The sequence below is a fragment of the Lepidochelys kempii genome, chromosome 4 (genome assembly GCF_965140285.1).
Source record: "Lepidochelys kempii isolate rLepKem1 chromosome 4, rLepKem1.hap1, whole genome shotgun sequence".
Lineage (NCBI taxonomy): Eukaryota > Metazoa > Chordata > Testudines > Cheloniidae > Lepidochelys > Lepidochelys kempii.
Genome location: NC_136383.1, coordinates 55,629,153 through 55,651,989, shown reverse-complemented (window position 1 = coordinate 55,651,989; position 22,837 = coordinate 55,629,153). Strand labels below are relative to the sequence as shown.

Sequence of the window (22,837 nt, the reverse complement as noted above, 5' to 3'; positions counted from 1 at the left end):
ACTGAGCAACAAAAATATTTCATATACTAGTTAAGGCAACTGTGGTTGTATGCAGTGCCAGAAAGAGTTTTGGGTCTCTAATTGTTAGATATTTCGAGCAGTACACCTTATTATAAATTATTAATTGAACTCTACATTATGGCCAGTGTTTTTTGAAATATTAATCATTTCATTTTGTTTTTCCCTAGCTCCTCACTTAGAAGTGTATCAACTGGATCCTCAAGACCTTCCAAAGTATGTTTGGTGTGTGGAGATGAGGCATCTGGATGTCATTATGGGGTGGTTACCTGTGGCAGCTGCAAAGTTTTCTTCAAAAGAGCAGTGGAAGGTAAATGTTCATGTGGGTGCTTCTTTTATTCACTTTCTGATGTTATATTTTCATGATTAATTCTGCAATGTTAGTCTTAAAAAATATTTGTTGAATTAACTCAGCAGTTATGAAAAATACTGCTTTAAAAAACTTCCAGGCATTTTCCAGATAATGTACACCTTAAACACTTCGCTTTATATCCACCAAACCAGCTTCCCACTCCTCCATCCCGCAGTTATTTTTTTGGTTAGACATACAGAAAATAATTTTATTTGGCCACAAATATACCCAAATCTTTCATGAGCTGTAAGAGAATTTTAGATAAAACCTGGGAAGCGTCTCACTGTGCTTCAGAATTCCGTTACTACTATAACATGTAGCTTCTATGCTACAGTAAGACTTACGCAGGCCAGCTATATAACCATAGACTCATTTAATATATTCCCCCTCCCCTGCAAAAAAAGAGAGGTGGCTTGAAGGCCAGTGAATCTTGGTGAAAAAGCCTGGATTGGAGGCTCTCAAATTACTTAGAGGTAAATGATGATGGTCTGCACTTGCATTAAGATTTTCTCTCCAAGACTACATTTTAATTGGTGTTTTTAAATATGGCATTTCCATTACCAAGTGGGTGTTGGGCTGTTGCCTTTCCTTTTATTATGCTAGCTAACATACAAATGCTCTTGCCAGGGCACCTCTGACAGAATTCATGGGGATAACCTTGAGTGCTGCAGGAGCTTGGTGTTGTCTTGTATTAATTGGTTTGAGCTCTGAATAAAATAAAAAAGGTTATTTACAAACTCTCTGTAAATGTAAAATATTTTCAAGTGGCAGATGTTATGGTTTTCACTAACATAAGTGATTAAGGACCACGGTTTGTGTAGGGCTTTTTGTTGACTATTTAGCAAATAAGAAGCTTGTGAATAAATAGACTGCTCCTCCAGTGACTATGACAAGTGGCGTATCTTGGGAGGAAATGTATTCTCTACAGTGCCCAGCTGGTTCTGGGGAAAGAGTAGAGTCTGACCGAAGAGGTGTACTATTAATCATATGATTACATTTTTTTGTGTGGGCCTTAGATCAGTTTGTTGATAACAGAATAGCAAAATGGATTTGTACCTGTGTTAAGTAGACCTACAGGGCTGAGAAAGTTTTTCACTGAAGTCAAGTCTTCATGTAATACCCATCTTTTGTAGTCAAAAGGTATCCTCCTCACTGAAGCAAACTTGCTGGATTATGAAGGCATGGAATTAATTCATCACTTTACAAAGCATTCAGAACTAGCTTTGAAATTTTCTCTAATCGTTCTGTAGTACCAGGTCTGATACTCTAGTTTCTTAGCCTCTGGCCTCAGTTTTTAGCTGCTCGTTTTCCTACTGTCTAAATTGGAGGATTCAAATTTATGGTACCGGATAATTTTTTTTAACATAAAACCTTAGTAGATGGGCACTCCAGAGGCTAGTTTGGTCTGGGTTTCTAGTACTAATATTTAGGTGGCAAGGTTTTCCCCATAGCTCTAATGTATGAAGCACCACCACACTTTTAGTTTCCTCCCACATATTCCCTTTCCAGCAAGTGTCTACCAGCTTTTAATTTAGTGTAAAAAATTTCACTAAAATCAATGTTTCAAGCTATTGTATAGCTTTAAGTTTCTAACATCTTGGTGTGCTTATTTGATGGCTTTCCTTATCCCTTCATACAATTCTAAGGAAAGGTGTGGAGGAGTCATTTTAGGAGGTACCAGGGGACTGAGATTTGGTTTTCAAGTCACAGAAACCAAACTTCTGGTGGGAAAAAATACCCCTTAATCAGCAATAAATGTAATATTAAAATGCAAGTATAAGTAATTACTGAATCATTAGCATTCAGAGTTAACTAGGTAGACTAGGTACAGAAGGACCTAGACAAATTGGAGGATTGGGCCAAAAGAAATCTGATGAGGTTCAGTAAGGATAAGTGCAGGGTCCTGCACTTAGGACGGAAGAACCCAATGCACAGCTACAGACTAGGGACCGAATGGCTAGGCAGCAGTTCTGCAGAAAAGGACCTAGGGGTGACAGTGGACGAGAAGCTGGATATGAGTCAGCAGTGTGCCCTGGTTGCCAAGAAGGCCAATGGCATTTTGGGTTGTATAAGTAGGGGCATAGCGAGCAGATCGAGGGACGTGATCGTTCCCCTCTATTCGACATTGGTGAGGCCTCATCTGGAGTACTGTGTCCAGTTTTGGGCCCCACACTTCAAGAAGGATGTGGATAAATTGGAGAGAGTCCAGCGAAGGGCAACAAAAATGATTAGGGGACTGGAACACATGACTTATGAGGAGAGGCTGAGGGAGCTGGGATTGTTTAGCCTGCAGAAGAGAAGAATGAGGGGGGATTTGATAGCTGCTTTCAACTACCTGAAAGGGGGTTCCAAAGAGGATGGCTCTAGACTGTTCTCAATGGTAGCAGATGACAGAACGAGGAGTAATGGTCTCAAGTTGCAGTGGGGGAGGTTTAGATTGGATATTAGGAAAAACTTTTTCACTAGGAGGGTGTTGAAACACTGGAATGCGTTACCTAGGGAGGTGGTAGAATCTCCTTCCTTAGAGGTTTTTAAGGTCAAGCTTGACAAAGCCCTGGCTGGGATGATTTAACTGGGAATTGGTCCTGCTTCGAGCAGGGGGTTGGACTAGATGACCTTCTGGGGTCCCTTCCAACCCTGATATTCTATGATTCTATGATTCTATGACTGAAATCTTTTTGTCCTATAGGAGTGTCAGAAAGGAAGCTTGGAAAAGTGTACCAAAAATGTATATTAATTTAGTATCACTTGAAGAGCGACTCCATTTTTTAAAAAACTCATTTAAAATGCACTTCATGTGGCAAATTTTAGATAGATGTACAACAAAAATAAGTGCCTATTTACATACATTAGTTGAGAGTTTTTTAATTTTATTGAAATATTTTTATTCACTTCTCTGGCTTATTATATCTGTGTGAAGATGTATGCAAGAATTTGCAGTAAAACTCTATATAATATATGTAGAATATAGAAAGTCAGAAGTTTGATATTAAATATATTAATTATGGAAGTGCCACTCATGGTTTCTTAGTTAAAGTTGAGTTTTGCACTTAAAGCAGGGATTCAGGCACTTCATTATGTATGAAGAACACAGCAATCCTCTCAAAATTATATTACTTAGTCTTTGAGTGAATTTTCTGAGAATTTACAAATAAATTGACTAATTACTTTGAGTTAAAATTAATATTCAAAAACGATCCTTTAAGATATTTAGAATTCAGTGTTTCCTTCTTTCTCTTAAATGACCTAAACAGAATAAAGGCAGATGTTTTTAACTCTGCTTATTGTTAGCACTCTCAGAAATCTTGTACATAGGCTATATTTGAAGCTTTTTTTAGGATTAATGGACATTTTTTCCCATTACTTTTATACTGAATGTTTCTTCTTCAGTAGGGGATGACAAATTTCACAAAGGAGAATTCCACATAGAACTGCGCTCTTTCAAAATGGAGGGCATCTCCAATTGTTATCAGTAGGACTTACACCACACGCTGATCTTCGCAAATATATCTGCTGGCTTCACTCTCGCTGTGACAGTGGGAGAAGGTGGCCATTTTCCAAGAGGTCAACTCTTCATGAGTTCCAATGAAGGGAAAGATTCTTATATGCCAGCCTCTGCTTAAGGATAACCCTTTCATTTATGAAATTTATGAAAATTAATGGAAAAAATTATTATAAATCCTAAATACTTCTTTGAAAGCTACCTAGTGCACCAGATATATTTAACAAAGATGATAGAAAGGGGAAACTGGGGGTTCAGATGAGATGACAGGAGCAAGATGGGTGGGGAGAATTAGGGTATACAGGGGAATGAAGGAACTGAGGTGCAAGAGGCTTGGGGGAATTAGAAAGACAGGAGGGAGAGGGAAACTGGGCTGTATGCTCTAAAAGTTCCCTAGTGTGCTTTGATTTACTTAGGTTTCAAAGTAGGTAAGTCAAAGTGCACTAGAGAACTTTTAGTGGATGGCAGCAGGGTCCACATGGATATTTAGTCTGTGGCAGGCTAGTATAGGGTAGATTTACACCCCACCTTGCCACAAACAGTTTGTGTAGACAAGCCCTGAATGTGAGGTCTCAGGATTTTCATTTCCATGCCCCATTTTCTTTTTAGTTTGTCTAAATTCCACAGAACTGTCCCAAAGTGGAACTATATCAATTGTTCTCCATGTCCACTGACGGTGTAACAAGAAGTAATGGGTTTGATCTGCAGCAAGGGAGATGTAGGTTATATATTAAGATTTTTCTAACTATAAGGATACTTGGGCTCTGAAAAATCTTCCAAGGGAGGTTATGCAGTTTCCATCATTGGAGGTTTTTAAGAACAGATTGGACAAACACCTGTCTGGGATGTTCTGGGTTTACTTGGGCCTTAGCACAGGGGCTGGAATGGATGACTTCTCAAGGTCCCTTCCAGCCCTACATTTCTATGATTCTCTGATAAGCTAAGGAAACACTCTTGACCCGAGGAAATTGCCTCCAGCATAATTATATGCTTTCCTTTGCTTAAACTGGCCACTGGATACTGTACAGTAAGTATTTGATGTGTACCTCAGTGAACAGCTTATAGAGATATATCATCTCTGGTATAGGTTTGCATATCAATCCTCCAAGTCTTCCCCTCAATAGGCTTCCACTGAGGAAAAAAAATTATCTTTGGTGGCAACTTCTGAAGGTTCTGAACTCCTGAAAGAATTTTGACCATCCAAAACCTGGGGCTTGGGGATGATCAACTCCAGTTTATGGATGGTTCTTTATTGCCATATTGTGCGTTAGAATGGGGGATAACAGACTGGACCAAAAGATCAAGCTTCCTATCCACAAGCTACTCAAGGGAATTACAAATCTGCCTGTGCAATCCACCCAGGGTAATCTTTTTGCCATAAAATGATGCAGAATCATCTTAACATGCCAGCCTGCCAATTTGCTGGAGGACAGATGCAGTTCTTCTGGCAGGCAAAGGTATTTTGCAGCCATTTAGCATCAGGCCAGATGCATGATATTCTTTTGGCAGAATTACGTTATAGTTTCCCTCTCCAGAAAGTCTACCACCTTTCCTCTTTTGAGGCTGTGTGTAGTATATATTTCAGATTTAAGCAGTTGTCCAATTGCTTTGCCATATGCTATTTAAAACATATTTCTCAGAGTTCCATGCTTCTGAATAGAAATGAAAGAGAAATTAAGGTGCGTCTGTCATAGTTCCCAGGCTCCCAGTCAGGTCTCAGTTTTTGCCATCACCTCTCTTGGGGAGGGACCTGCGTTCCGCTTCCTCCAGATCAGATATTTAGGCTTGCACTCCCTCTGCGCTTCATTGTGTTTATCCCAGCAGGTCTGACCTTAGCCCTGAATTCACAGTTTTGCTCTCTCTCACAAAGGCCTATGAGAATGTGCACTAGTGACCAACCAGCTTTCATAGAGCACAGTACATTTATTTTAGGACAAAAGCATTACAGAGAAAACATATCATAAGACAAACTGTCTTCCATGTTGGGGAATCTGGTAGGCCTCAAAGTTCTTCAAACCCAGCTAGCAGGGTTTGCCCTCTAGGTTACAATCTCATGTCAGTTTTGGATCATAATGAGAAATGCCACCAGACTGTTCAGGTGGACATTGTATACAGTTGTGGACCTTTGTTTTCCCCTTGCTTCCTGAAACAGGTAAAACCAGTCAATGCTCCCACTCCCCGGGGAGTGAAATTTCAAAGTCTGTGTGTCTGCTACAGCTGTGTGAATACCAAACCAAAAAACACTCGTAAACAAATTTTCATTTCGATCAGAGATAAAATATTTTTGGTGTTCTTGACAAAGGAAAAACCGAAAAAAATTCATTCATGTAGAACTAAATGATTTGAATGTCAACTCGAAACTACATTTCAAAGTGAAATGTCAGCATTTTCTAAATAAAATGTCAATTTGATTTATTGCATTTGAAAAATTTAGTTTTGAAACAAAATGTCGTAACTGTTTTGACATTTCCCAAATCTATTTTTTTTTCAACCAAAACTATTCGCTGATTTTTTTTCAGCTTAATTTCTATTCACTGGGAAAAAATCGCTCAACTCTAGTATCTTTATAACTGGCTTTGGAAACTTTGCATTAATTTCCCCTCCCCTCCTGCCAATTGCAGATTTCACAAGAAACCCACCTAACAAGCCAGAAATACAAAGATACATATTACACGTATTGATATAAAAGTCCCATGAATATTCTACAGGCTGTACCATTGGGGACACCTCAGTGTAGTAGTCTTTTGAAATTTCCATGCTTCCTGGTGATGCTTCTGTCACAATGCCTTTCTTTTATTAAAATTAGGAATTCTAGGCTAAAAAATGGTGAGAAGCATACCAAACAAGCAGAATGAAATGCTAGAAAATTCTTAAAGACTTTGCTTCGTTAACAAAGTTCTCTCTTTAGTTTTGCTATGAGAATAGAAGTTTATTAGAAACATTATTTTGATGAACAAGAGAGGGAAAGTGTGTTGTCGCTTAAAAAGCAATATTTTTGTCCATGCTGAATAAACTGAATTTAAGAGATTTCTTTGTACTACCATTGTGTGATGTTTGCTAGCAAGGATTACTTTTGTCTGCACCCCCATCTCTAGAATAAATTATATACACAATCCTTTCCTGTGCTTCTCTGCATTCTCCTATTCATTCTGCAGTGTTGGAACCAGTATTTTTCCATCACAGGCTGCAGTTTTCATTTTAACAGCTTTCACAAGGTCAGTGACCTTTCTGAATTCAACATTGTTCTATACAAATGTCCATACGTTATCTCAGAATCTGTATGTATTCAGAGGATCCCTGAAATTGAGTCTGCTTCTGACCTATTGTGCCAATCTGAATTTACAGCCTGAATTTAAGTGCAAACTGAGGGGTAGTCTGCTGAGTGCTTGTGAGCTTGTATAAGCTGACCTGTTCCCAGTGTAGTATTTCCATACAGTTGATGTGCCATGGTTTACAACTGCAAAATAAAAATTTTACTGATCATCCCTGGTTTTGAAAGTGCCACCGGATTTCAATTTTTCATAGAAATAGGAAGGATACCTCCACCCTTCCTCCCAGGCAGGCAAGAGTGCTGAGTGGGGTAATGGCTACTGTTATTTCCTGCCCCTAACTGGCTGCAGTAGCTGAAACCTTAGGAGACTGATGGAAAAGGAGCCAGAAATGGCAACAGCTGCACCACAAAAAGAAAAAGGGGAAAAAGCAATGTTTAGCATAAGTAGAGAGAAGATTAATTAAAGGCAAGGCATTTTACAGTAGGTCGTTTACAAGTTATTGGAGGAAAAAAAGTGTTCTGTTGCTGCTGTGGACGTGTGTGAACTGCATAGCAAACTGCACAGTGAGACTGAAAACTTGGCAATAAATGTTAGGTGTACAATACTAATGGAGCAGGCTCATTCTGGTGCTATGTTCCAGAAAAACTCTAGCTGATGCAGTCTCTTGGTTTCAAAACTAGCAAGGAGCGAGTGACGATTTTAGCAGCTTCAGTGCCATACGGAACCACAAACTGAAGCTGTTAATGACTAGAACAGTGGAAAAACACTGATGCTTTCACAACAAGCAAATCTAAAAACCAGCTAGTGTGTTAAAGAAATTTAAAAAAAAATATCTCAGACTGAATTTCATTTTCAAGACTTCTCAGTGATTTCAGTACAGGTCAGGTGTTAGTAAACTAGTGCTAAGTGTGCCATCATTTTCTGTCGCTTTAAATTCTCTCCACTTTAAGACTCCAAATTATAACTCCCATTCTTCTGGCTGATCTGTTCATGAGTTACTGTTGAATGATTCAAATCATTCCCTTCCCCATGGCTGAGCATTGCCCTAGAGAGCAACAAACAGGTGCCAAGATAGGTATTTAAATTTGGGCCTCCTGCATAGCTCTGAAAAACACTACAACTATCCCACAAGATCAGCCCTAATTTGATTTTTTTTTTTTTTTTTTTAGTTTTGTGAGTGCTGCTAGTTAGTTTGTATCAGTGTTAAAATTACATTCATAAAAGTGTAGCCTTTCTCTGTTTGCCCAATTTCTAATTAGCAATGACCCCTTGGACCCTGATAGTGAGGATCTATAGATCTTAGGTATTTATATGGCTCCCATAACCATATTACCTGAGATATAACAATCTTTAATATATTTATCCTCACGGCACCTCTGTGAGGTAGGGTACTACTACTATTCCCATTTTACAGATGGGGAACTGATGCATAGAGAAACTAAGGCCTAGATCCTCAAAAGTAGTTAGGCACCTAAAGACCCACTGACATTCTCAAAACTGCCACTCAACTGCCAGCTAACTTGGTAGAGTTTCTGCCTGTCAGCATTCACAAAGCCAACTGAGCGCTGGTGCTCCCTGACAGCTAACAAGATGCTTGGAGCCCTAGCTGAAGCCAAAGCCCCAAAGTAGGATCTTACCACGGGAGGATGATCTTATAGGCCTGCTCTGAACATGCGTAAGACCTGATACCTGTCAGATCCTACAGCAGGAAAGCCAGATGCAGGCCACCACTAGGGTGAAGTGGCAACACAGTACCTGTAGAAAGGACATCTGGGGACACAAGGAAATGTAGGGTGATGTGGATTTAAGTCCAAACTCCGAATCAGGAAAAGCAGGGATTTGAACCTCTCTCACGTCCCTGATGAGTGCCCTAACTACCAGGTTATAGGGACATGCATGTGTGCGCACTCTCTCTCTCTCTCACTCACCATCTTAATGTGGAGTGGGAAGATCTCACAGGATGGGAAAACCAGGTCTAGTGAGCACATTTTTACCTGTTAGTGCCTGGGCTACCTAAGCAGCTGACCTGGCTTAGGCACCTACCTCCAGGACGCTGACGATCCTGAGCAGGGAGAGGTGCCTATCTCTTGCCTATCTCAGGTGCCTAAGCCCTTTCCTGTACATTTCATTCATGGCTAGATTAGGCAGCTTCCTGCTCAGCTTGCTGGCTTCTGAGGATCCCTTGCCTAGGCACCTGACTCTCCCCATGCGTTGTAGGGATGAGGATTTCATTAGGCAGCAGACTGCCTAAGAGTTGGTCAGGCACTACAATGCTGAGCAAATCTGGACCTAAGTGACTTTCCCAAGGTCACACAGTAAGCCTGAAGTAGAGCAGGGCATTGAGCCTAGACCGCCTAAATCCTAAGCTAGCATCTTTCCTTTAATAACAGGCAAGTCAAAGCTGTATTTTCTGCTAAACATATGCAAGATCAAAAGTCTCCGCCATTAGTTCAATGTGTACACATGAATACCTTCAACGTATTCACCTGAAAAAAACCCCAATTTTTTCTAACTGCATTACAGTTTGTCAGAAGCAGTAATGTCCATTTTTGGGAACAATGAAAGAAAATAATTTACAATGGGCACTTACTTTATGCATATAGCATCACTGAGATAAATTAACAGTGAAGAAAGAAGAACTCAAACTTGTAAAGTTAACATAGCTGCTAATACTGAAATGAAAGTAACCAGTGATACAGAAAGAATGGATGGATCAACCAATCTAAATTTGGGATGTGAAACAGTAATGGTGACATTTTCCCAGATCCTGCCTCTGGATCATCTTGCTGTAGAGTGCTTGGAGCCTGTCTGGAGAAAATGGAGCCTAGTGATGGGACAAAAGATTCTCTGCGGGGGGAAAAAAATCTGAGAATGGTCAAGTTTAGAGAGAAAGATGAAGGAAAGGTTAATGTTCAGGTTGTATTTGAAAATCCAAATTCCAAGCCAAAATTAAAGGCAAAATTTTATTATATGCACTGTTTTGATTATATACATTCAGAACAGGGTGGGAACTTCACACGTTTACAGACTAATACATGTAACTTGGAAGAGGAAGAAGTGTAGAATTGTATTTCTTATGAAGATCTGTGTGACTCAGCAGTCCAAAAATATTTGGCAAAAAACCCTGGAAGGGCATCAGACAATTTAAGATTATTTTCTGGATCAAACATATGGATGTATGGTGAAACAATTAATTCTTCTCCAAGTGGCTTCTGCATATTCCCGCTTGTAGGACACACTTTTTCCTTAGTCGTCTTTGTGGGTACCTCTGAGCTTTGGAACCTTCCAGAAAAGCAGTCCTTCCTGGGATTGCATAAATACCCTTTCACCCTCCCCTGAGAGCACTGAACATTAGGTGCTCAAGTTACAAGCTGAAGTTACCGATCACTTCAGTTTCTTCCTTTCCATGGAGTAGCTGCAGAGTGTCTCTTCTCAAATCTGTAGAGATTTATCAGGCTGTTAGAGCATTGCAATTTTAGACAGCTTTGATAGCTTTTAGGTAAATTAGATAATCTTATTTTCTTCCCTGCTATGGTTTAAACTCACAGACTGAGTTCATCTTTTATTCCGAGCTCATCCTCTCTGATCTAGACCCCAAAGATTTGGGGTGAAATCCTGGCTCTGTTGAACTCAATGGCAAAACATATATCGACTTCACTCGGGACTCAACTTCACCCCTGTAGAAAAAGGATTCCTCTTCTCACAGGTATCTTACTACTCTTTTTATATCTTTGATTTTTGCTTATATATATGAAAGCCTTCCTTCATATTGTTGCTATTGCCCTTGTTATTGCTGCTTATTATTATTAATCATGTTTATTACAGTAGTGCCTAGGGAACAACCAAGATCAGAGCCTCATTGCGCTAGGCACTGCACAAATACAGAGTAGTAGACAATCCCTGCCTGAAGAGCTTATAATCTAAATAGACAAAGCAGACCAGGGTGAAAGGGATGTAATATCCTAGCAGAGCATCCAATGTAATGTCAACAAATGTGATGTTAGTTCCATGATTTTCAGGGAGCAGCTTTAGTTAGGAGGGGATTAGCTAATTGGAAAGACAAGGGAAGGGCGGGGGTGAGCAGGACAGAGCAGGGCAGAAAGGTCTGAGGGACAAGTGTGGAGTGAGGCTGAGATGAAGAGGCTGAGACAGGAGCTGGGAAGGGGCTGAAGCACATAACCAATCAACACAGAACAGTAATAATATTTTTTACAGTTTTTACTGGGTATTTTTTTGTCTGCCAGTCCACGCTTAACCTGCTTGTGCAGCTGCTCCTATTAACTTCAATCCCTGCAGTTTAAATTCTTCCTCCAAGCTCACATGGTGGAGGATGGGGATCACTGCATGGGTCCTAGTGCCCTGAGAGTGGATTGACCTCTCTTCCACGCTTTTGCGTCCAGGGGGTGCTGGGGGGGGGCACTAGCTGGACTCCACGTTACCCCTCTGCTCCAGTGCAGTAGTATTTGTTATGCTGCTTCTGCAGCTGGCTCACTGCAGTGTCCTTTCAGCCTATTATTACTTTTCATTTGTTGTCCAGCAGCGTGCAACATAACAATGTTCTAGGCACATTCCTAAACAGAAGGCAGGGTCCCTGCCCTGATCAGAAGAGGTAAAATATGCTCATGTTGCTCTTGAAGAGGCTCAGTGTCTGTTTTTCATAAGCATCATGACAGACGTGAGTCTTCAGATGTAATCTAATGCGGAAAGAATGGAGGCATTTCATATAACCTCAGGAAAGCTTCGCTTTCATTTTTCTTTTGAGCCATCCCATCATCTTCTTACTCTTCAGATGTGAGAGTCCCAAACATATGCTATCTTTAAAAAAGAGAAAATTATGTACTTGTAATACTGCTTTTTTGAAGATATCATCTTACAAAATTCTCATTTGCTTGCCTGCCCAATCTCCCCTCTGAGTTTCGAGGTTACAACTTTATTTTATTTTTTACCTTTTTCCATTCAGGTTTGTTTTTTCTTCTCTCTGACCCATTTTTGATTTTAGAAAAGTTTAAGATGATAAACCTTTCAGGGAGTTTCACATTCTGCTCAGTCAAAGGAACTGACTGAAACGTTCCAAGAGCAGCATTTATGCTTAGTGCTGGGTAACTTGTATCAGCCAGTAGGGGACCTAATCAATTTCTGCCCATCTACTGCTGCCCTCGAGGTTAAAAGAAAAACCTTAGGATCCAGGCGAGTTCTGCCAATTTCAGGCTAAATAGCTAAGACCCAGAGAATCCTGCAAGATATCTCCAGAGAAGCAGAATTATAGATAAGAAATTTTGCTCTTACAATTGGATTCATAGCTGAAAGAAACTCCTAAATAAGTAAAATTTCAAAATAAATGTATATACACACACAACCAGACACAAACTCTTTTTGTAGTACTTAATTCAATTTTTAATGAAAGAGTGGGAAAGTGGTTTCGGGCAAAAATGAAATTCATGTGTATAGATCAGTCTATTATGGATAGAGGGAAAGGGAAAGTATGCTGGCATCTTGTCTGTAATTTTTGTGGGTGAAATTGTGGTGGGAAAAGGCAAATTTTTGTTGATTTCAAAGGGGCTAGGATTTCACCTTTTTTATTTTTGTAATACTGCTTCATGTTTTTCCTGCCTTTGTTAGTTTGGTAATCTAGTCCTAACCTAAACTTTTTATTTCTCTTTATAAATTGTTTGCAATGGGAAGAGGTCAACCCTAAGGCCCTAAAATTCACCATCTTTAAAGAAAGAGAAAACTATGTGCCATCCTTACAAGTTAACATTTATTATTTGTTTAAATATCAAACAACCTACAACATTGCTAGGGTTCAAAGCGTTTGTGTTTGGATTGCTGAGTCTGTCTCCAGTAAGTCGTTCCCCTCTCAAGAAATGGATCCTGGATCAGTCACCCACCACCACCTACTTAATAGTACAAAGCGTAGACGTTATGCAATGCCTTTATATTTTTTAACGTCCAAGTCTCTTTAAATAAGTTTTGAAAGGGCGGATTTTCCAGGAATTCTGAATTTTGATTTGACACCCAGTCAGTTTTTTGATACAGTAGAAGTGGACAGATAAATGATCTGGAGGATGGTGTGGTTTGCACTCTCAGCAAATTTGCGGATAATACTAAACTGGGAGGAGTGGTAGATATGCTGGAGGGCAGGGATAGGATACAGAGGAACCTAGACAAATTGGAGGATTGGGCCAAAAGAAATCTGATGAGGTTCAGTAAGGATAAGTGCAGGGTCCTGCACTTAGGATGGAAGAATCCAATGCACCGCTACAGACTAGGGACCGAATGGCTAGGCAGCAGTTCTGCGGAAAAGGACCTAGGGGTGATAGTGGACGAGAAGCTGGATATGAGTCAGCAGTGTGCCCTGGTTGCCAAGAAGGCCAATGGCATTTTGGGATGTATAAGTAGGGGCATAGCGAGCAGATCGAGGGACGTGATCGTTCCCCTCTATTCGACATTGGTGAGGCCTCATCTGGAGTACTGTGTCCAGTTTTGGGCCCCACACTACAAGAAGGATGTGGATAAATTGGAGAGAGTCCAGCGAAGGGCAACAAAAATGATTAGGGGTCTGGAACACATGAGTTATGAGGAGTGGCTGAGGGAACTGGGATTGTTTAGTCTGCAGAAGAGAAGAATGAGGGGGGATTTGATAGCTGCTTTCAACTACCTGAGAGGTGGTTCCAGAGAGGATGGTTCTAGACTATTTTCAGTGGTAGAAGAGGACAGGACAAGGAGTAATATTCTCAAGTTGCAGTGGGGGAGGTTTAGGTTGGATATTAGGAAAAACTTTTTCACTAGGAGGGTGGTGAAACACCGAAATGCGTTACCTAGGGAGGTGGTGGAATCTCCTTCCTTAGAAGTTTTTAAGGTCAGGCTTGACAAAGACCTGTCTGGGATGATTTAGTTGGGGATTGGTCCTGCTTCGAGCAGGGGGTTGGACTAGATGACCTCCTGAGGTCCCTTCCAACCCTGATATTCTATGATTCTATGATAATGGGAACTAAGGCTAAGACTTAAGTTTTAAAGAAAACAATAGCAAACAAAAATGTCTCCAAACAGACAACCCATGTGTCCTGTGCTTTAATATTAAAACTAACACAATAAACTGTTCTACATGCTGATATCACCACCTGGTATTAATATTGCCTGACACTGACACTTCTAATTACAAGACCCTGTTGCCAGTTACTTATAACTTTCCAAAATGTAACTGTTGGGGTTGAAATTTTCTGTGTGACTGCCTCAGGTTGAAGATTTTTGGAAAACTTCAGACGAAATGGTTCAGCCGTTTCTGAGAACGAGGCTAAGAAGAAGTACATTGTTTTACTCATGTTAAAAAATCCCGGCGACCTTTTCTGTGAGAAGCTCTTAGGTCCCCAGGCTTTGGAACAGGGACTTGAAAAATCTGGCAGGGAGAGGGGTGGCTTTTGTGAAATGAAGGTGTCTCTTGTGAAAATCTGTCCAAATTTGGCCAATTTAGAAGCCTCGGGGGGGAGGGGAACACAGTTTAGCAAGTCTCTATCAAGCGTGTGTAAAGCTTTGCAGCAATGATTCCATCCACACAGGGCATGCTCTAGCCCAGGGCTGATCAGGTCTTTTCCTGAAACTGTGTTAAAAGAACGTTATTAAAGTTGCAAAGTCAAGCTCTCCAGAATTAGGAAATGCCAGAATAAAGGTTGCCCAAGCAACTTTAATTCAGCCACCATGTGCTTATGCATTATGATCGTATTTAATTACATGATCACATGCAATGTTTTCCACATAATCCGTGCCTCCCACAGTGCACATGTAATGAGCAACTATTCAATAGTTTTATTTTATTCTCATTGTTCATTGTGTGGCCCCTTTCCTTCTTTACTGCACAATAGGCAAACCCTGCTCTGAAGATAGAATTATTCATTTCCTTGTGAGCTTTTCTGTGGCATTAACATAGGGTATGAGTGCCTCACAAATTAACTTATTATTAATTAATTTATTGTCACAACATCCTGTGAGATGAGGGTGGTGGTGATGTTATCCCCATTTTACAGATTGGGAGCTGAGGCACAGAGAGATTAAGGTCTAAAGCATCCCCTAATTTTGGGACCCAATTTGAGATGAAGACCTGATTTTTTCAGAATACGTACCATTATATAGCACTATATATGTTCAGCGCACAGCTCCCATTGACTTCCGTTGCAGTTGAGTGCTCAGCACTTCTGCAAATCAGGCTGCAAGGTATCAAGCTGGGTGACCAGAAAATGCAGAATGTACAATTAGTGACCACCTGTGAAAAGTTGGTTTGAAGTAATTTACTTACATCACACAGGAATTCAGTAGCCAAAGTCAGGATAGAATCAAGATGTCCATGCAGCATTCAAATGCCTTAACCATGAAACCCTCCTTCTCTTCCTATAGTCCTAACCCTGCGTCTGAGTAGAAGTTTCCTTGATAATCACGCACAAAAGAGGAGGAAAGAATATTAGTATGTTCACTCATTCACTACGTATTTCAATTTGTGCAACAAGTGAAAGCAGGAGGTCTTACAGATAACAGTCACCTTCACTACACAGCCCTATTCATCCCCAGAATGTAGGCAAAGACAACCTCAATTTGGGCATTCCCTAACTTTTGAGTGCCCAATTTTGCAACCTTAACAGTGTTCTTTTAATGTTTTGTGTGTGTAATTATTATTTATTATGGTATCAGGGCACATATTTTACTCTAACAACATCCTACCTAATTAACTATTTAGATTTAAATTGTAGCATTTTACCCCGGCTTCCATTGGCAGTGGTGCGTACCTACACAGAACCAAATGAATTTGGGAAGGCACAATCACAGATTCCTGGCATCTGTGGGAATGTGTCCTCCTCTCTCCCCTTTTGTGCCCACAATAGTTCCCAACATGTTTGGGGATTTACCTGTTTTGAATCTCTGGTAACTTTTACTATGTAAATTTCATCTGCAGATTGTTGCAGCATCTGATGTTGATGTGGTTAACTTGTCATTTTGCTGTAGTCCTGTGGTGCTGCTTGTTTCCTGAATACACTGCAGGTGTTGCACATGTGATTTGAGATTCATTTCTGATGCTGTACTGTGAACCACTTCCTTTATCAGGCTTTGTGGTGTAACACTCCATCTGATATAAAACAACTTGCTGTGTCTTGGCCCTCAATGTACAAAGCTTCACTTTAATTACTCACCTTATAATAGCATATTTTATAATTATCAAAAGCTGTGCTGAAGTAAAGTTATGCAAAGGTGCACCATGTTTTTCATGGGATAATTTTTTGTCTGGTTCAGAGAGAATTATAGTTCTCTAAATATTAAAATATTTTCACTTGTTTTAATGCTTTACTGATTTCAGAGATATTTCCTATGCATAAAATGAAGAATCAGTGTTAAAATCGTCAACTGTTTCAAATCAACATAAATATTTTAAGTACATTTAAAACATTATGTTTCTGGATATTTTCATATATATTTTTTGAAAATTGTGTGGTCAGTTGTGATGTTAAAATTACTAAATAAGAAGTTAGATAACAATTTTCCAGTGCCTCTTTTATTCTTTTTTTAAAATGTTCATAGTAAGACTATGAAAGGGAAATGGAAGCCTACAAAAATATTGAGTGAATGTTGGATGTTTACATTTTGTTATTTGCAGAATTCTTTGGAGTAAGATACTATTAACCGTGTGTGTGTGAGAGAGAGAGAGAGAGAGAGGTATCAACGACACTTCTGCTCAGCATTAGTTTTTCAGATAAGTTTTGCTTTTTACTCAATCCCCACCTATCTTAATGAGGTACAAAGAAATCAAAGAACATATTCAAGGACACAGAATAAGTCAGTTGTCCAGCTGGAACAGAATCCAGAATGCCCCTGACTCCCAATCTTTTGCTCTGATTGCTAAGCTTCCATTCCCTATTTTGTATTGACTGGCTTTGCAACACCTTAACTATAAGCAGAAAAGTAAGCAAGTGGAGTTGCTAGTGGAGTTGCCTTATTCTGTCTAAGGATGAACCAAGACAGTAGCGTAAAAACAATACCACCACCTGTTTTCCTAGCAGAGACTGCTTGTGAGTTAAGCTCAGCCTTCAGTATGAAGCAAACTGTAGATCTCTTGCTGAGTCACAGTGCTAGTTAATGTATAAGGTGGCAAAAAAGAAAGACAGAAAGCCATTCTGCCTTGATAGTGCCTCTGATCTCTCACAAGTGACTTCCATTTACTTTAGCAAGCTAGTATGTAAAAAATCAGTATAGATACAGATTTTGTTTAATTGTACAATAGGTGACCAATAGTGAGAACAGGAAATTGTAATGGAATGATTACCTAGGCAGTAGATATGTATATTCACTGAAGTACAGACCCACCATTGTTCAGAAAAGAATATTTCAGAATTTCAGAAAAGATAAAAGAAATGCCTTATGGAAGGAGTATCATGAGAAGGAATTTGGGCAAGGTTATATTTTAGAAAGAGGAGATGCACAGTAGGTTAGATGAAAGCCAAGGTGTTAACAAATATCTTGGTGTGTCTGGAAATGAAATGGATTATAAGAAGACACTGTAGGCCACATTTGCAAAAGTGACATTCAGCTGCATATGTACAACATGCACATAACCAAAATCCTGGGCTTGCATGCAAACCCTAATTTGCATATAAATATCTATATGTGAGTAAGTCAGGGTTAGTGCGAATGCATTGAAGTTTGTGTGCTCCCAATGTGGTGCATGTCATTTTGAAAATTTAAATCAAGGAAATCACCAACAGAGAAGTGCCCTCTGTGGTATAAAAACAAACTGATCTCAAAATATAACTCAAAATCCATAAACAAAAATCAATTTAAAATGTTTTTAGAACACGAATTAGGTGCTTTTGAATTTTTTTTTTTTTTACAATTTGTTGAAAAGTAGTATTTTTGTAGTTGGTTTTGCTAAGTGCTAATCAAATAAAATTGTTGTCATTTGTAAAACACTCACATTATGATATGCAAAATATTTTGAGTTTCTTTCATTTTAATTCTATTCCTCTGTTTCCAAAAAAAAATCTGTAATTAGCATAGGTTCAGTGCACTTAAGTCAAATTTCTAACGTTGCCCCCATTTGATGCTTGTGCTTCATTTTAACTTTAACTGAAAGCTAGATCCAGGATGCTTTTTACACTCTTTCTTGTTCAGTTCACTTGCACTCATTCCTCTATTACAGCCTAATATTTTCTCTGCTAGTGGTATAGCCCATCACCTGTAACGAAGCAGTACAACTACAATACAGCTTTTCATTTATACTATACCCAGCTGCTCATTTTAATTCATCTGGGAACTGGCTCATGTAACATTTATAATGCAGAAGAGAGATGGACTGGATATTTTGTATTTTATAGTTTCAAGTTTTCTATATGCTGCTTGCTTGCTTGCTGCTTTGTAACAAATGAAAAACCTGAGTTGTTTTGTATAGGAAAAAAATCCCTCAGGTTGGAGGTAGACATATGACAAACAGTTCTTCAAATTGTCAAAACAGCTGTTTATTACAGAAATGGGTGATGAATGATATTGAAAACTGTAATGTTGCTTTGCTGGAGAGATTCACTGTATGATACTGTGTGTGGGCATAGATCAAAAGAACTGAGCTGTAACTTTTTTCTAAAGGGAACAATTTAAACTGCAGTTTGTAAGATTTCCTTAAAACTTTGTGCTTGCCTAGCCAGATAGTGAAAGTACTGTTTTAATTTTTTATTTTAGTAGGCTAGAACTACAGTTTAATAAATTTGTTAGTCTCTAAGGTGTTTTAACTAGTTTTGCAAATACAGACCAACACGGCTGCTACTCTGAAACTAGTTTAAATCTTAGTCACGGATTAATTTAAAAGAGAAAAGAGTGCTCTGCACTTTTGAAAACCAGGCAGTTATTAGTGTTACAGTTAAGTTCCTAAATCTACATTTTATTAATCCATTTCTGAAAATCTTGGCAGGCATAGAATCACCGAATCATAGAAATGTGGGACTGGAAGGGATCTCGATATGTCCAGTCCTCTGCACTAAGGCAGGACTAAGTATTCTCTAGTCCATTCCTAACTGATATTTGTCTAACTTATTCTTAAAAACCTACAGTGATGGAGATTCCACAACCTCCCTCCGTAATTTGTTCCAGTGCTTAACTACCCTGACAGTTACGTTTTTCTTAATGTCAATCTAAATCCTCCTTGCTGCAATTTCAGCCCATTACTTCTTGTCCTTTTATGTACTTGAACACTGTTATCATGTCCCCTTCTCAGTCTTCTCTTCTCCAGATTAAACACACCCAATTTTTTTTCAATTTTTCCTCATAGGTCATCTTTTCTAGACCTTTAATGTTTTTTTCTTGCTCTCCGCTAGACTTCCTCCAATTTGTTCACATCTTTTCCAAAGTGTGGTGCCCAGAACTGGACACACAAATCTGGCTGAGGCCATATCAGTACTGAGTAAAGTGGAAGGATTACTTCTCGTGTCATGCTTATGATATCATATGATGTGTGCAAATACCATTCTTAACAATGCTGCTTGAAATTACAAAAATTATAGCTGCTCATTTTCTCTGATACAGTGGAATTATAATGATGGACTATTAGGGAAAATTAATAACTACTTTTTGTTTAGTATGCACTAACATCTAAAATCAGAAATGCCAATAAAAGACATCACTCCATTTAAAAATAATACTTAGACTTTCTATCATGTTACTGATGGCCTAACCATAGGAAAATACTTATGCAGTGGTAACCTCAGATTCTTGAATTAGACTGCTACTGCCAGTGGTATTGTAATGATATTATGCAATGGCAAACAGGTGAATTCAAATGACAGGATCTCACAAGTGTTCAAATGCTTTAGAGAGCCTTGGGAACTATAAATGATCTCTCATATTCCCATTCTTCTGCAGTGGCATCATGCAGGTACTCCTATGCTGTACAGTATGTAGGGCAGCTGGAAGACATTCAAATACAGTAGGTCTGTACAGAGAATTCAGTTACGTGAATGTTTTAATGCAACAGAACAAAATTGCCTATAACCTTTTTTATAAATTAGTGCACTAGAAACAAATAATGCTATTGCTAGCCCAAATAGCCACACTGACTTGCGGTATTCTAGTCTCAATTTATTTTGGGAAGCAAAACCATTTTTAGATCAGAATTTTACTAAGAATGCCTGCCAATTGCTCTATTTTAACTGTTCATTTAAGAAGAGGAGGCTGCAATATCTTGCGACTGGAAGCATGAGAAAGTTCCAAAGGGTATAAACAGACCAGCAAAGCATGCTTATTAGTACAGGCAGGAAATTATGTTATGATAAAGATTGAACAGTGGCTGACCAACAATAGTTTTTCAAAATGATCTTCTAAGAGATGCACTTACTTGAGCATTTTCAAGCACTCTAATAACAGCATCCCTTCTCCAGTTGTTTCTAGGAAACTTTACTGTCCTTCAAATCCCTGCTCATGAGTCAGTTATTGTGTTTTAGCATTATGTTACTAACTTTCATTCTGCCTGATCTCCTGGTCACTCCTGCACCTAATCATTTTTTGTTGTTGTTCTTCTAAGAGCTACATTTTATTGCTGAATGATTTTTTATAATTCTTCTCTCTGCCCCCTCTCTTTCTCTCCCAGAGTTTTCTTTTAAATTAAATATGAAAATCATTAGCCATAATGTAACAATAAGCCACTGTGGAAAATGAGTGAAATCTCTGTATTATTTTTTATAGATATCAGGTGCTCTTCAGTTTACTTGCTCCGTTTGTACTGCTGCCTACCTGGACTCAAAGGGTTAAGTCAGAGACTATGACTTTAATTCAATCACCATATTTTAAAGACAATACACATGAATTCCTTGGAAGCTTCACCTCCAATTGAAGTCTCCCTGATAACTCCAGGGGAGGGGAGGGGAAAGAAACCTCTAGGGAGAGAAATAAAGCAGTTCTGCCCAGAGAGCAAATGAAGGGGCTTAGGGGGAAATCAGGACAAGATGTTTGAACTGGATAAAATGTGCGCATCTGGAACACAGAGAGGGACACAGAGAGCATGCTGCAGCAACAGGCTGTTTCTCCCACCCCAGAAATGGAAGTAACTCCTCTGAGTAGAACTCACCAAAACTGGCAAAGAAAGATTAAGGTTTAATCTTAATAAGGGGGAAATATATGTATAGACCTTTATTGTTTAAACACTTTGTTCTGTGTGCTGCATACCTTTTGGGTGAATAAATAATGTTTAGTTTTGAAGGTGTTTTTGAGCCCCTTTAATTGGTTTGGTAGTCTCAGATTCCTGGAGGAAAATTGCTTATAGGTGCCAAACCCAGTTAGATCTGTCAAGGAACACAGAACCTGGAGAGATGTGAATGTAGTGAAACCTGCCCACAAAGGGGTGTACTTGAGATGTGAATGTAGCGAAACCTGCCCACAAAGGGGTGTACTTGAGAGGGGCTAAAATGGGTCTAAAGTGCATCTCATTCTCTCTAACCATAACAGCCACTCCATGGTGTGATTTAGTAGGCTGTTGACTAACATGCTGGTGGTTGAAGGAACTCTGCTTCTACAGTGAGTTTGAGACATCCACCCTTTTGTCTGCTAATGCATACAGTGCAGCTGATTGCTGTATTAATTCACAATTCAGTCACATGATAAAATACAGTAAACCATTCTTCCTGTATATTCCTTTATCAATATTCATTTTTTTCCAGGGACTTTTCATGGTACATAAGCATAGACTGCCCTCACTTTATTAGAACCCCCAGTTTTTTGGCAAAGCCATGGCTCCCAAGTGGCTGATTAGTTGGATTAATTTCATATTGTGTAACTTGTAACGCAGGTCCACTTAAAAGTATCAAAAGCATGTCCATGGATTTCTCCTTATGCCTCACTACGTTTGCAAGCTGACAGTAATAATATAATAATAATAATAATACTGTCATGCCTTATTGCTTAATTATGAGGGTTAACTGACCACTTCCCAGAAATAGTGGAAAACAGAAGTCAGGAATCACTGATTAAACACAAAAGACCTCTCACAACTTTGTCTTAAATCCATCACAGCCACAGAATTGCATAGCTCATATTCTTTGCTTCCTCAAGAAGGGACAAACTTCATCTCCACACCCCATAAAATGTAGACACCTATTTTTAAAGCTCATCTTAATTGTAGTTCAACCCATCACATGTACTCCCAATTGAAAAGATCAAAACAGTTGAACCAGTTACCTAATTAAAGTCAATGCAACCATAGGAAAAGGGAACAAGTGTTCAATTTTGCAATGTCTACTGCAGGATTAAAGGATTATAGCTATAATTTGATTGTAATATATGGGTGTAATAGTTTAGCTTCATAGACAAAGCAAATTTTTATGATCATTCAGTAACTCACATGACTTCTAAACTTTCAGTTTGTATTTTCATTTCTCCAGGGTGATGTATTGTTTGATAATGTGCATCTATTTTATAATATTCAAGTATCCATTCACTCTAATGGAATTGATTCAAATAGCCATTCTCAAGGATATTTTAGAACAGATTTGATCAAATTGAATTTTTCCCTTGTTTGTGGTTATCTGAAAACCCTTTTTCTTTCCCTTACAAGTGTTTAGGAAAGTAGAAGATGTAAATATTGAACGGTGGCACTATATAATCTGTGTCAAAGTGGCTAATGTAGGTTTTTATGAGAAGATCTATGTCTATTGTTGTAATTTATGGAAAATGAGTGAG

At 39.0% G+C, this 22,837-nt stretch overlaps 1 protein-coding gene and 1 pseudogene across 12 annotated transcripts in view; one reads left to right on the top strand and one right to left on the bottom strand.

Annotated features, from left to right (window-relative positions):
- NR3C2 (nuclear receptor subfamily 3 group C member 2) overlaps positions 1-22,837 on the top strand; it is a 280,828-nt gene that overhangs the window by 163,978 nt on the left and 94,013 nt on the right. For 9 of the 12 annotated variants that reach the window (XM_073341312.2, XM_073341313.2, XM_073341310.2 and 6 more), the window contains one exon: positions 189-340. In XM_073341312.2, the coding sequence (XP_073197413.1) occupies positions 189-340 (152 nt within the window). The remainder of the gene's footprint in view (positions 1-188; positions 341-22,837) is intronic. The other 3 variants (XM_073341308.2, XM_073341307.2, XM_073341317.1) reach the window with 1 other exon arrangement.
- Positions 7,017-7,320, bottom strand: LOC140910446 (transcription initiation factor IIA subunit 2 pseudogene; annotated as a pseudogene).